We start from the raw sequence: 15,526 nt of genomic DNA, 5'->3' as shown, positions 1-15,526 counted from the left end.
TCCAGCCTCTCTCCAAGCTAGCCTCAAGTCCTGAAGTTGTGACAATTACAAGACTATCTAAAAATGACTCTTCTTATCTGGACACTTATCTGCCCTTGTTTCAGATTTATTGTCAGTCAAGGTTATAATGCAGGCTGTTGGTAGCGGAGGGGGTGAGGGATAGGACCCTTACGTGTTTCTCTCCTTCAATCCTCTTGTCAGCCAGCTGAACAGCTTCCAGGTACTTAAAATGCAGCTCCATCAGTCTATCAACCTGTAGGACAGAGGGAGAAGACATCAGACACCAATGAAAGGCACTATGCATACAAAACCCCCAGGTAGGGAGAAAATAGGATTCAGACAGCCAGAGGCTGGCATGTTGTATGTCTACGACCGTGTCGGTCTGTGTCTGTAGCACCACTCAGGTAGAGTCACTGGTGGTGAGGTTAATAACTCTTCCCAACACAGGATCAACATTTCAGTCAATAATAGTGACCAATCACAGGCTGATCAACACAAGCTCACACCTGTACCAGGGGTCTTCTATCGTGGAACTGAACATGTAAAACCTGAATGGGGCTGATTTTCCTAATGCGTTTTTTAAGAAATATTGGGGATTTTTTAAAATCTGCACACAGTGGTGGATCCGTGAAGATCTCACCTTCTCACAGTCGTTCTCAGTGAACTTGCTGAGAAGCCTCGTCCTCTGCTGGGCTTTCAGGTTCCGCAGGCAGGAAGCTATGATGGAACACACGTGTTCTGCAAAGAGAAGAGAACAATATCAGTTCCACTATGGCTTCATCAAGGTAGCTCAGCTTCATCTTCATGAGGGGTTAGAAGTAGCCTAGTGTTATTGAACCCACAGTGCTAATATTATACTGTGCGTGAAAATATTATGCATTTTCAGAATTCATAGGAGCAATAGACTATTGTAAAACTCATTATATTCCAAGATCAGGTTACAATCGGGCAGTGGCAGGAATGGAAAAATATAAATGATTAAAACTGATGATAATTTGCTATTACTATGCAGAGATAAGCATGGAAAATCTTAGCAGGGAAAAAATACAAAGTAATGAAATGTAAAAATCTATTTTCATTAAAGGCTGGCTGTAATGCTCCACAACCATTATGCTTGTCATTTAATATAATTTTATTGTGGGGATAAAAAGCCCTTCTGTAGAGGGTGTGTGGCCATTTAATGAGCCTGGGCTCCAAAACCTCTGGTTAATTGATCAAATTAGTAACAAAAGGCAATTGGTCCTACGATTGCTCTTGTTAACCTAATAACCAAACGCACGCGTCACGGAACATTTACTCTACCCCAGAGACACACCCATTTTGTTCCAGCTTACACCTGCATCTGACATTTAGGCCTAAATCTGACAAAATAATATACTTATGAATCAGCCATACATAAAATACTAAAACAAAAGATGGAAAAATAACAGTTACATGCTGACACAAAACTGTAATTTGACTTAATAAGAGGTCAATCTCTAAATTCAATTTATCTTGGAAGTTGCTAAGCAATAAGCACAAGACTTGACTATATTTTGGTTTAATACTGCTCTCCCATGTGCCATTTATCAACACATTTTGTAAGAGAGATAAGTGCATACAAAGCAAAACTCACAAATCTATTCACTAGTTTTATCATTAACAGTTTGTGTTTATTATGAGAGTTAATTACCATCTTAATCTAAAGTCAACAAGTGGACTGTCTACTATCTGCACATAATGAGGGGAATACAACTTCCGGGGACACTAGTTTGTCAACAGAACCCGAGTGGTAATTGTAGTCAGCACCTTGACACCACCGTGGGAGGTTATTGATCGCTACAGGGCACTCTCCACAAACAGAACACCGTCTCCAGCCAATTTGGGGGCGTCTGACATTTGGTTCACAAGATCGATGCTGATTAAGACATTCCCTCGTCATCCGGTGAGGGGGTGTCGTTAGACTACTGATGGCATGGGAGGAGCTGCTGTCACCTCGAGCTTTAGGAGCTCCACCATGCTGAGAAGAAATCTACAACTTTTTAAAATGAAAATGAACAGGCAAATAACTGAGCAAAGCAAGAATACAGGACCAAACAAATATATTTAAATGGAAAAATATCAGCCATCCTCTTACTAACTATAAACTCATCTTTTGGCAGTCACATTGATAGGCCTATTTCCCCCATCAAATACTGTACAATAACAAGGATATCAAATTCAGGAAGTAAACAAACAGAGCAGCAGCATGTTAATCAAACAGCACCACAGAAAGGAAGTGCTGTCTCAGCTCTCTCTTTCCCTACCTCCAGAGGACCAGTGTCACAGTGGGGGTGTGGTGGCTGGCTGGGTAAATTAGGACATCATTAAAGCTAGCATAAAAAGTGCCTCTGGTGAAGGATTGGGACCACTGCTAAGACTCTCCCTGGGCTGAGCTGCAGAAGGCTGTGGAACAAGTACCAGTCAGTGGCAGTTCAACTCAAAGTCTGAGTGTGTTACAGTACCACTTGGGCTGCGTCTTAAATGCCACCCTATTCCCTTTATAGTTCACTACTTTTAACAAGAGCCATGGGCCCTAGTCAAAAGTAGTGCACTATATAGGGAATAGGTTTCCATTTCAGATGCAGTCCTGGCCTTCACCCTAGGCCATACCTGCTCCTCTCTGTTATCAGGATAGGAGGATGAGGTCTGTGAATGAGTCTCTTCAATACGGCACACTCCAGAGCCCCTCAATGAGAAAAGCCATTAGCCACAGGGCCATGGTCGCAGTGTGACCTTCCACAGGCTTCCACTTGAACACCTAGCAGTAATCATGGCTCCATTACATGTATGTAACTTAGTCAATGTTATGAATTGCTGCTGATAAATAGCCTACTGCAGGTTTTAGGCATACTTACGGCATGTAATACTATCGTGAACTGCTTGGTTTTGAAGGGTTCCTGTTACAGTAATTGCACAAAGCAAAACCTTTCCACCCGTCAGGCCACTTTCTGTACCCACACTTGGTTGGTTCCACGTGGTTGGGTTATGTTAGGCTAAATGCTTTTAAAGAGAAATAGAGGGTCTTCATTAATTTTTTTCTTTCTAATTTGGTCCATAAGATAATTGAGTGGCGCAGTGGTCTAAGGCACTGCATCGCAGTGCTAACTGTGCCACTAGAGATCCTGGTTCGAATCCAGGCTCTGTCGCAGCCGGCCGCGACCGGGAGACTCATGGGCGGCGCACAATTGGCCCAGCGTCGTCCAGGGTAGGGGAGGGAATGGCCGGCAGGGATGTAGCTCAGTTGATCGAGCATGGCGTTTGCAACGCCAGGGTTGTGGGTTCGTTTCCCAGGGGGGGGGGCCAGTATAAAATATATATATATATATATATATATATATATATATATATATATATATATATATATATATATATATATATATATATATTGTATTCACTAACTGTAAGTCGCTCTGGATAAGAGCGTCTGCTAAATGACTAAAATGTAAAATGTAATTAGTGTAGAAATAAAAGGAATGGGTGAACGTGCTTAATTAGTGAAATATGGTTGATTAAATGTATTGTTAATGATTTATCCAACTCTCTCCGTATCACGATTCTATAAAACATCAGGCAGACCAATGTAATTTCAATCAGTGAGTCAAATACAGCTCACTGTGCTCACGAAGAAGCCATTAGGCAAACAAAATGGCTGTCAGTTAATTTAAATACAGATTAATGTGTTAATGGTAGTGCTGAGCGATTAGTGCTTTTTGAGGTCGGTTCAGTTTCGGTTTGATTATTACAAAATAATCACGGTTTTCAATTTCGGTTTCGCTAATTTTATTAAACATGAAACGCATTATGAAATAATTACTTTACAATTATTTTTTAAATGGAAATTCCAAAAGCCAAAAATAGTTAACATTCAATTGCCAAAACATTGAAAATATTCCATTGTCTATGATCAGGTCCACAATGGGTAGACATCAATAGAAAAATAGGAAATTACTATGAAATAATAAAATATTTCAGTTGCGTATATTACTTAGTTTTCATTTGATGACTTTATTTTTAATTCCTTAAAGTAATCATCTCATCTCTGCTCAGGCAGTAGCAGTCAGCCAGCCAGGCCATCTAACATTATGTTCTCCCCATACTGCCTTTAGTCTTCCTATTTAGCTAGCCTGCCAAAGTAGCCTATGCTGCAGAGCTGTCTTTTTACTAGTTCTTTAAAGTATATAAGGCATACTTTCACGAACTGTCTCTGTCCCTCGTTATGTTGTGTACATTCCTCTCTCATGCAGTCTGTGTGTATCTAACCTAACGTAGCAGGAGTAAAAGTGTATCCATCCAGAGATCTGTATATAATGACGAGATGCTCATGTCTACGCACTAACAATGGGAGTCATTGTCCCAAAGGCGGGAAGGCAGGCGACAAGCTTAGGTCCAAAATAAGCCCATAGAAATGCATTGCGCTTATTTTGGACAGACTTTGGAAAGAGTAAACCTCTTGCTTCGCCTCTTCGTCTCTGATCCGTCTGAGCCGGGAAAAAATGGCACAATGGATTATGGGCTTTGCAGTTAATTACCACGTTTCTGCGCTGAACTAGGTTGAATATTTGCTTAAATGAAAACTACAAACACCCGTCAGCCCAGTGTCCACATAGTTCTTGACTTGATTTATTTTGTGAATGAATAGATCTCTCTAGAGCGACGGCACGTTAAGCTCACAAAAAAAAGAAGGGAAAAAATGTAATTCAAGTAATTAAAACTACGTCGGTCAATTAGTTGTAAGTCTAAAATATTTAATTTGGCCTTTCCTACTATAGCTCATAGTAACGCATTGAATAACACATTCGTAAATGGCAAAACAGACAGTCAAAAAATACATCATAAGGAATAAGGTTTTGAAGTGTCTTTCCTATATCTAGGATATATAAGAAAGCTAAGGAAATATTTTAGTTTTTTGGAGGGCACAAAACTACCTCCATAAAAAATGTTTTACCAGTAACAGTTACCTTCCGACGAGTCTCATGATGGTTCAGACGCTACAGAAGTTGGCACATCAGACGGAGAACACCATCGTGTTCGTGAGAGTCTCATCTTTCCATAGAGTGGTCATTTTAGTTTGTAGGCCAAACTGTTCGGACGCTACAGACGTTTTCGTGAGAAGAGCGATTTTCAGAATGTCTCATGGTCGACAAACACAGCTGTAGCAGATGCGGAAGGCAGACATAGGCGGATGCGGTGGATTGAGATATCTCTATCTTAAACTGACGGATTTTGATGGGGATTTTAAACAAAACAAAAACAATAATAAATGCGCCGGGGGCAGCCAGCGGCGATGTTTCGTTAATGCAGATCTCAGCTTTAAGTTAACATGCAAATAGCAAAGAGGGCCACGAGGCAATAGAGCTCAGAGGAGCAGTAGAGGAGGTCCTGACAGCTCTCTGCAGGAGAGATTGAACCTGAACCAGCCGTGCCCTGAGGAAAGCAATCAACCCTCAGACCAGACCACAGGCACCTCTGCAAGGTACGGGCTCTCGTCTACACTGTCTGAGGCTCCCACTATACCTGATTAGAATAGTCCAGGGGAAGAAATCACTGACATGGTGGCTTCATAAGTTATTTTGATTGTCAACACCCATGTGATGGCTTCACTATGGCTCCTATCACTGCTGGGTATCAGCATCAGCAAAATGGATTGACCAAGTTTCAAACCAATTCAAAGAAATCTGTATGCAGCTATGCATGAGTTCCCCATTATCAAAATCCCTCATTGACAACACAGGAGACTGTGAACAGGGCTCTAATACAGCAACTAATCATCCAGCTTGAGTTCAAAGGATTGAGACTAGTGGTAGATTAAAATCAGTGTGGTATTGTGCACTGATCACAATATTTGTTAACTAGGCTTATCACCTAAAACATAGTGATCTCATAAAAAACATCACTACAGCTCCTATTCTTCTAATGTAATTTTAGTATGATGTGAAAACGGGGGAATAGTAGAGACATTAAAGAAACACTCAAAGGCGTCCAAGGAAAACAAAACAGACTATAAAGGGCTGCGGTCAGAACTACTGTGCTGCTGGATGTAAATGAGCTGTTTACTTCTGTTCTACCACACTGTGTGCATCATTAGCTTGCTAAATATAGTCTTCCACCATCAGTACATCCAGAATCTCATTAGATCTATGCACAACATTAGCAAATGGAAATGAATACAGACCTAAAAAGGTAGGCTATCTACAAAGATCCTGTGCAATACTTTTTCTCATAACATCTTCTCTTGATGATCTTATTATGCATGCAAATGTTGTCTGACAATTCCCAGCCATTGGGCCTCAGTATATTTTCAGAGGCGATTTCATGGGGATCAATCTCTCGGTATATGATGGAGAGAAAGAGAGGTTTGGAGAGTGCTTTGCCTCTTAATTACTTAAACTCTAATTTGTAGCCGCTGATAATTAATTAATTTATGACTGTATTGTGTTATTCTTGAGAACCAATTTTCCCCTCCGTTTTTCAATTACAGCAAAGGAGGAGCCACTAAGTCTAATTAGTGTCACATACTATATGACAAATCCTATGGTCATGTGGATATCATACACCCTCAAAACAATATAATTGTAATAAGCATTCTAAAATGTCACTGCTAGATTATGAAAAAGCGATGACTTTCAAAATGTTGCAAAAGTGCTAAATAATGCATACACTACTTTATAATTGTTTTCACTCAAAATAATAAATACAACGCAAATGATGTAAGGACACAAACATAACACATTTTAATTTAAGTAAATAGGCCCATCTTAGTCAATAAATTATGCTATGCATTAGGGACATGCCTAGGCATATGAAAAGGGTTATTATAGTCCAAGGGTACGTTACACAATTACTCTAAGCATTAAAAGCTGCACACAGCACAGTAGTGTAACCATACTTCATGGCTGGCTGGCTTGGCTGTGACTAGTGGGAGGTCCATCAATGGGAGCACCAGGGGGATAAGCTTTAGCAGGCCCTGTTATCTCGGGCTATTCTGCAGGTCTCAGGTTAATTAATTCTGTCCCCCAGATGAAGGGGACAGACAAAGGAAGCCAATTTGTTCACCTTGGGTGGGCTGTCAGGACGTATGAAATATAATTAGAGAGAGAGAGCGATGTTTTCCTGTTGGCTGACCACCTCATCAAAAGGGGGGAGGGGAGGGTGGCTGATAAGCATTTTCTTATTTCACAACGCAAGAGTGGTTTCAAATGAATCAAGGCTAAATTGATAACATAATCAACAGACTAAAAAGCCATGAAACAAACCTGATTAGATATCCTGCCATGGTAAATTGTGCTTTGGGTACACAAAGTGGGACAGCTATAAGCTTTTGCTTAGGAAATATCTACTGTAATGTAATGTCAGACAAACAGAATAATGTCATTGTTTCCAAAGGAAATTTGCAGTGTATTGAGAAATTAGCAAACCTTCATGTTCTTTGTCTACCGTCCCAACTTTCCTAATCTTTTTAGGGGTCTTCATGAACAGGGGGAAGATGGTCCTCAGGCCCAGGATGTCCACAAACTTGTGGCAGTTATCAGAACCCTCTGGGCCAATCATGCCGTGGTCTAAGACCTTCAGAGCGCTGGTCCGAGACATTTTCTTTTCCCTGGGAAGTGCACAAAATAAAACATTCAGAAGAGCTCAATTATCTCTGGCACAACAGCTAGCTCACAGCAGAGGTATGCAGCATGTTCATTATGGTCTTTTGCCAGGCACACAGACTTTGTGACGTAGCAACATGGAGTCCCTCTCACCTAGCTATATCTATTGGCAGTCCTTTAACGATAACTCCTCATAACACAAAGTTTCTGCAGCTTATGAGGTAGTATATTTTTGAGACAAAGTTAAACGGTTTTAAGAACGCAGACAGAGGCAATTATAAAGATGCCTTCAACCGTATTCCTAAGCTCATATTGCAAACCCCTTGACAAAGCCTAACCTCTACAAAAATAGAGAACTATTGAAGCAGAGGTGCAGAACTTATGATTCTGTGAATCTCATGGGAAGTGAAAGTGAAAAGAGAGTTGCATGTTCCTCCCTATATAACCCATTCTGAAAGCCTTCTCCTGTGGATGATATAAAAGTGGATTTTGCATTGCTATAATTACACTGAACAAAAATATAAATGCAACATGTAAAGTGTTGGTCCCATGTTTCATGAGCTGAAATAAATGATCCCAGAAATGTTCCACGTGCACAAAAAGCTTTTTTCTCTAAAATGTTGTGGGGAAAAAATGTGCTTACATCCCTGTTCGTGAGCATTTCTCCTTTGCCAAGATAATCCATCCACCTGACAGGTGTGGCATATCAAGAAGATGATTAAAAAGCATGATCATTACACAGGTGCAACAAGTTTTGAGGGAGCGTGCAATTGGCATGCTGACTGCAGGAATGTCCACCAGAGCTATTGCCAGAGAATTTAATGTTCATTTCTCTACCATAAGCCGCCTCCAGTACGTCCAACCGGCCTCACAACCGCAGACCATGTGTATGGCGTCATGTGGGCGAGCGGTTTGCTGATGTCAACGTTGTCAACAGAGTGCCCCATGGTGGCGGTGGGGTTATGGTATGGGCAAGCATAAGATACGGACAACAAACACATTAGCATTTTATCAATGGCAATTTGAATACACTAAAATACTGTGACAAAATCCTGAGGACCATTATGAGGCACATTTTTTTCTGTGACCAACAGATGCTTATCTGTATTCCCAGTCATGTGAAATCCATAGATCAGGACCTAATCAAAAAAATTTTACCGACTGATTTCCTCATATGAACTGTAACTCCGTAAAATCTTAGAAATTGTTGCATGTTCCGCTTATATTTTTGTTCAGTATAGATATCGATTTTTGTTTTAATCGGGCTGTCTGCCGGGCGTCGGCATGATGATTAGAGCTTGGGCATGGAGAGTTTCATAAATATATGTAATGTCTTTAAGGTCGTGATGTTTCATCGCCGTGTCAACTGATTGATTGGACTGGCAGCTGAGCAGAGTCAGAGACGTGCTGTGTGAACAGAAAGACATCACTCAACCTGCCACTTCCTGGGGGGCATGGTGTGCCCTCCGACAGCATTAACAGCAAACAAAGGTTGACATCAAAGATGTCAATGTACATACAGTGCATTCGGAAAGTATTCAGACCCCTTCACTTTTTCCACATTTTGTTACGTTACAGGCTTATTCTAAAATTGATTAAATGTTTTTCCTCAATCTACTCACAATACCCCATTACGACAAAGCGAAAACTGGTTTTTAGAAATTGTTGCAAATATATTAAAAATAAAAAACATAACTTATTTACATAAGCATTCAGACCCTATGCTATGAGACCTGAAATTGAGCTCAGGGCATCCTGTTTCCATTGATCATCCTTGAGATGTTTCTACAACTTGATTGGAGTCCATCTGTGGTAAATTCAATTGATTGGACATGATTTGGAAAGGCACACACCTGTCTATATAAGCTCCCACAGTTGACAGTGCATGTCAGAGCAAAAATCAAGCCATGAGGTTGAAGGAACTGTCCATAGAGCTCCGAGACAGGATTGTGTCGAGTCACAGATCAAGATTTAACTCTTTGGCCTGAATGCCAAGCGTCACGTCTGGAAGAAACCAGGTACCATCCCTATGGTGAAGCATGGTGGTGGCAGCATCATGCAGTGGGGATGTTTTTCAGCGGCAGGGATTGGAAGAATAGTCAGGATCGAGGGAAAGATGAACGGAGCAAAGTACAGCGAGATCCTTAATGAAAACCTGCTCCAGAGCGCTCAGGACCTCAGACTGGGGCGAAGGTTCAGGAGAGACCTGAAAATAGCTGTGCAGCGACGCTCCCCATCCAACCTGACAGAGCTTGAGAGGATCTGCAGAGAAGAATGGGAGAAACTCCCCAAATAAAGGTGTGCCAAGCTTGTAGCGTCATACCCAAGAAGAGTAGAGGCTGTAATCACTGCCAAAGGTGCTTCAACAAAGTACTGAGTAAAGGGTCTGAATACTTGTGTAAATGTGAGTGAGGTTTTTAAAATAAATGTGCTATAATTTCTAAAAACCTGTTTTCGCTTTGTCATTATGGGCTTTGTCATTATAGGGTATTGTGTGTAGATTGATGAGGAAAAAATACTATTTAATCCATTTTAGAATAAGGCTGTAACGTAACAAAATGTGGATAAATTGAAGGGGTCTGAATATTTTCCAAATGCACTGTATATCCCTACTTAGATATCAGATCACCAGTGACCAGTGTGAATTGAAAGGAGGGTTTAAAAAAGGCCTAGAGACAAGCCAAGAAACTGTCCATATCCACCCTCGTCCTCCTTTGAGGAGGTACTTGGATGGTTTGTTTTAGCTGACAGCTTAGGACATTAAATTACTGAAATATTCAAAACGGAACTGTGTGTGTGGAGGCGTTCAACATCAAGGTCTTTACCTAAGCATGAGGTTCATGAGCTGCAGACCCTCTCCCCTGAGGAAGCGGTCCCGGTTGGCAGCCAGCATCAGACAGGAGCACAGGGCATCAAACAGGTTCTCCATCATCTCCTGCTCCTCTGCCGTGGCTGGGTTGTGGCGCTTGAACACCTGAAGTAAAATGACACCCACACTTCTACTGTCCATCACCAGGGTTGGGTAGGTTACTTTCTAAATGTAATCCGTTAGTTACTAGTTAGTTACCTGTCCAACATTTTTATCAGTAATGTAACACTTGGATTACCCAAACTCAGTAACGTAATCTGATGACTTACAGTTCATTTTAGATTACTTTCCCCTTAACAGGCATTAGGAGAAGACAAAAATGAACATTACCAATTGAACGACATCTATTGCAGGATAAATCAATGGTAGGGGTTTACATAGCTGGCCATAAATGGATGTTGCATTTTACTTTATGGCTTGGTTATGTACTAATCCATTGCTTTATACTACAGACAATAATAATACGATTAGGCTCTCTTTACATTATGTCAGATTTCCAGTCATTCCAATTAATATAATACCCCTTGATCTTCAAAAATAGGACTTGGAAATATGAGCATAACCCAAAAACTAAGGATTTATTAGCCTACTCTGTTGTTTATGATTTTGTTGTCATGGAGGACCGATTGGGCTCATTGCTTCTAGTTGAAAAAGAAATGCTGCTCTCATGGAGTGGCATGCTTTGAGCACTACCGAAAAGTGCTATTTGCATGTGAGAAATTAATGGCATATGCCTCATTTGTTTACGTTTTTGTTGGTGACACTTTTATATCGTGATAATTTTCAGCTGTTTAAGTCTATCATCAAAAGTGTGCGAGTTTGATCATATGTCTGTTAGGCCTATAGAATACTATTTTGAATCAACACGAATTAGATTGAGCAATAAAAGCTCCACTCGTGGTCTTCTTAAATTAAACTTGTTTTTGACTGTATGGCGCACAATACCACAGAAGAGTTTAGAAGGGAGGAACACAAATCTTTATTCCATAGGCTGGGATCCGCATTATGCAGGTGTTGCAAGAGCACATTTTCCGGTTACCGAGATTTACCGCCCAAAATCACTCCCTTTTTCCGGGATAAACCATTGTGAAAATGTAACTATAATAAATGACTTATACGAACAACATGACGTGAAATGGAACCGTTCAATTATATGCAATGTCTAAATCTGGCGTATCTAGGGCCTCTACATGATGAATCAGACCACCCATCTACATGATGAATCAGACCACCCATCTCAGTATGGAACGCAGTTCACAATGCATGTAGACCTATGATCTCATCATTCTAACTTTTTTTCTTGTGACATGTAGGCCTAAATCTGCTGCCTAAATCTGCTACAGTAATGTAAAGACCGAATGCGCGTCTAATTTACCCATCTCAATCTGGCTTTCTGGGGTCACATTTTTTAACTGTAAATATTATTTATTTATTTAAATTGCAGCTGCAGTGTTTTAAAATCACTCGAATATCGTTGCTTTAAAATCAGTGCATGCGCGAGCACTCTGTCGCAGTCTTTTGCTCTCCATCAACTCCATTCAAATTGCATCCAAAATAGATAATCCTGTTCTAGACCAATATATAGCCCTATACATAGATGTCCTAGAATACCTCTTTCAGGTAATAATGTCAATGCAATATTAGCCTTATATTTAGCTAATTAATGATGGGTTATGCATAATAAGCTTCTAACTTATAGCCGCTGTCTCTTGTGCAATACGCACACAACTGTGCTCCGCTGGCCTCTCCCTAGAAAACACTCCTTAGCTCTTGGACTAGAATAGCTTGCTGGACATGATTTTTTTTTGCATTTCTTATACCAATATACTATTCGAAGAGGACGCAACCTCTTTTTTGCTGAATGTTAAATACAGCAGCCAATACAACTCACGGGTAGTTTGAAATAAGAGCGAACGTGCGATGGCGGTAGGCTATAGCAGTTATTTATTCAGCCCCATAACCATTTAATCTTCGTGAAGAGAAGTGAAGGCCTTCTGCATCTCATTCTAGTCCTATATTATTCAAGGATGTCATTAGAATGATGAAGATAAATGAAATAAGTTTTGCTGTCCTTAACTGTTGAAAGCGAGGAAGGAATGAAGCAACAATAAAGAAAGAGGTAGGCTAATAACATTAGGAAAAATATTATGAAAGGTATACAGTACCAGTCAAAAGTTTGGACACACCTACTCATTCCAGGGTTTTTCTTTATTTTTTACATTGTAGAATAATAGTGAAGACATCAAAACTATGAAATAACACATATGGAATCATGTAGTAACCAAAAAAGTGTTAAACAAATCAAAACATATTTGAGATTTGAGATTCTTCAAATAGCCACCCTTTGCCTTGATGACAGCTTTGCACACTCTTGGCATTCACTCAACCAGCTTCATGAGGTAGTCACCTGGAATGCATTTCAATTAACAGGTTTGCCTTCTTAAAAGTTCATTTGTGGAATTTCTTTCCTTCTTAATGCGTTTGAGCCAATCAGTTGTGTTGTGACAAGGTAGGGTTGGTATACAGAAGATAGCCCTATTTGGTAAAAGACCAAGTACATATTATGGCAAGAACAGCTCAAATAAGCAAAGAGAAACGACAGTTCATGAAGACATGAAGGTCAGTCAAATGGAAAATGTCAAGAACTTTGAACTTCGCAAAAACCATCAAGCACTATGAAGAAACTGGCTCTTATGAGGACCGCCATAGGAATGGAAGACCCAAAGTTACCTCTGCTGCAGAGGATAAGTTCATTAGAGTTACCAGCCTCAGAAATTGCAGCCCAAATAAATGCATCACAGAGTTCAAGTCAGACACATCTCAACAGCAACTGTTCAGAGTGGACTGTGTGAATCAGGTCTTCATGGTCGAATTGCTGCAAAGAAACCACTACTAAAGGACACCAATAAGAAGAAGAGACCTGCTTGGGCCAAGAAACACGAGCAATGGACATTAGACAGGTCCAAATCAGAGATTTTTGGTTCCAACCGCCGTGTCTTTGTGAGACGCAGTGTGGGTGAATGGATGATCTCTGCATGTGTAGTTCCCACCGTAAAGCATGGAGGAGGAGGTGTTATGGTGTGGGGGTGCTTTGCTGGTGACACTGTCTGTGATTTATTTAGAATTCAAGGCACACTTAACCAGCATGGCTACCACAGCATTCTGTAGCGATACGCCATCCCATTTGGTTTGGGCTTAGTGGGACTATCATTTGGTTTTCAACAGGACAATGACCCAACACACCTCCAGGCTGTGTAAGGGCTATTCTACCAACAAGGAGAGTGATGGAGTGCTGCATCAGATGACCTGGCCTCCACAATCCCCCGACCTCAACCCAATTGAGATGGTTTGGGATAAGTCAGACGGCAGAGTGAAGGAAAAGCAGCCAACACGTGCTCCGCATATGTGGGAACTCCTTCAAGACTGTTGGAAAAACATTCCAGGTGAAGCTGGTTGAGAGAATGCCAAGAGTGTGCAAAGCTGTCATCAAGGCAAAGGGTGGCTACTTGAAGAATCTCAAATATAAAATATATTTTGATTTGTTTAATACTTTTTTGGTTACTAAATGATTCCATGTGTTATTTCATAGTTTTGATGTCTTCGCTATTATTCTACAATGTAGAAAATAGTTTAAAAAAAGAAAAACTCTTGAATGAGTAGGTGTGTCCAAACTTTTGACTGGTACTGTATATGCGTCAGCCTACTAATTATACAAATAGGCACTATTATATTTCAAAATCAAAATCAAATTCGCTAGCCTATACTTGTAACTTCGTAGGCCGCATGTGCTGCACCAGAATCGCATGTTCTCTCCCTTCTTTATCTTGGTTTGAACGATATGGGTAATTCCAGTCCATATAATACAGTATAATACAATACAGTTCACACTCAAAAAGATTAGCCTACTGGAGATAGTTTCATTTATTTACCCAAGACAGCATATAGCTAGCTACATCTATGGGCTTTTAGGTTTTTCTGTCATGCTTAATGTGCAGCAGTCTATATCATATAGTTTATCTTATTGGATGACGGCACAATCATTTGGGCTTTTTTGAGCTTGGGCTCATTAAATGTAGGGCTCGTAAAATGTATTTAATGTATGGCTCATCAGACTCAGGTAGTGTCAGGCTTGAATTTTCAATCAAAGCTCTATTCAAATCCAGACATTTACATGCAACGCTTTTGAATAACGCTTCCGGTTTTGGCGGGAAATACCAGGTTACCCAGGAGAAAAGTGATTTGTTCTCAGGGTGGAACATTTGTAAAATATTCAACCCTACTGTCCACTGGTCGCAAAAACAATGATTGATAGGCAGCTTAAACTTCTTAAATGTAACCATTATGGGGTTAAAATACACATATACATTTGTGAACAGCCATCCACAACAACAACAATCTGTAAGGAGCAAATAGCTAAATGAGAGAGCAGCAGTATGATTCACATCAATGCGCTATGTAGATATCAATAATAAGTGATATCTGTATCGTCCGTAGGCTACACCACTGCTGTCATCCTTACCTCCAAGTGTTTACTCAAGTTGGATAATCTTTGGATGCTGACAGCAGTCAGCTGGAAGACATTGCTTGGGCTGTAGCCTACAAAAGCCTATTCCTGCTCTTTTCCCGCAATCCATCATATGCATTTGGTTTGTCATCCTAATGGTCCCTGACTTGTGGTCAGACTACTCAGGGGAACAAACTTAAATGTTGCACCTTTTTTCAATGCTGACTTGAATGTCATTGAGAAAACAGAAAGGTATGGAAAAAAACATCCTTCCTGAATTTAAAAGTAATCCTAGAAGTTTTCAACTAGTTTTTCAAAAGTATCTGTAATCGGATTACAATATTTTTGCTGGTAACGGATTACAGTTACAGTTTTTGGTAATCAGTTACATGTAACAGATTACATGTAATCCATTACTCCCCAACCCTGTCTATCACCAGGGAACTGACATGGCCAGAAATAAATTAGAACTGTGATGCTGGTAAATTTAGTATAAATGCAATAAATGATGTACTTGTTTGGCTCATTGGCACACTTTAA

The 15,526-nt window shown here is 40.3% G+C and overlaps 1 protein-coding gene across 1 annotated transcript in view; it reads right to left on the bottom strand.

Moving 5' to 3' along the window:
* Positions 1-15,526, bottom strand: part of LOC121545595 (beta-catenin-like protein 1) — a 56,171-nt gene that overhangs the window by 19,566 nt on the left and 21,079 nt on the right. Inside the window, exons 10-13 of the mRNA XM_041856257.2 lie at positions 10,439-10,587; positions 7,437-7,618; positions 641-738; positions 173-253 (exon numbers count right to left, since the gene is read on the bottom strand). Of these exons, the coding sequence (XP_041712191.2) occupies positions 173-253; positions 641-738; positions 7,437-7,618; positions 10,439-10,587 (510 nt within the window). The remainder of the gene's footprint in view (positions 1-172; positions 254-640; positions 739-7,436; positions 7,619-10,438; positions 10,588-15,526) is intronic.

This window comes from Coregonus clupeaformis, chromosome 30 (genome assembly GCF_020615455.1).
Source record: "Coregonus clupeaformis isolate EN_2021a chromosome 30, ASM2061545v1, whole genome shotgun sequence".
Lineage (NCBI taxonomy): Eukaryota > Metazoa > Chordata > Actinopteri > Salmoniformes > Salmonidae > Coregonus > Coregonus clupeaformis.
The sequence above is the reverse complement of the archived record's forward strand: the minus strand, read 5'-3'. Positions and strand labels throughout refer to the sequence as shown.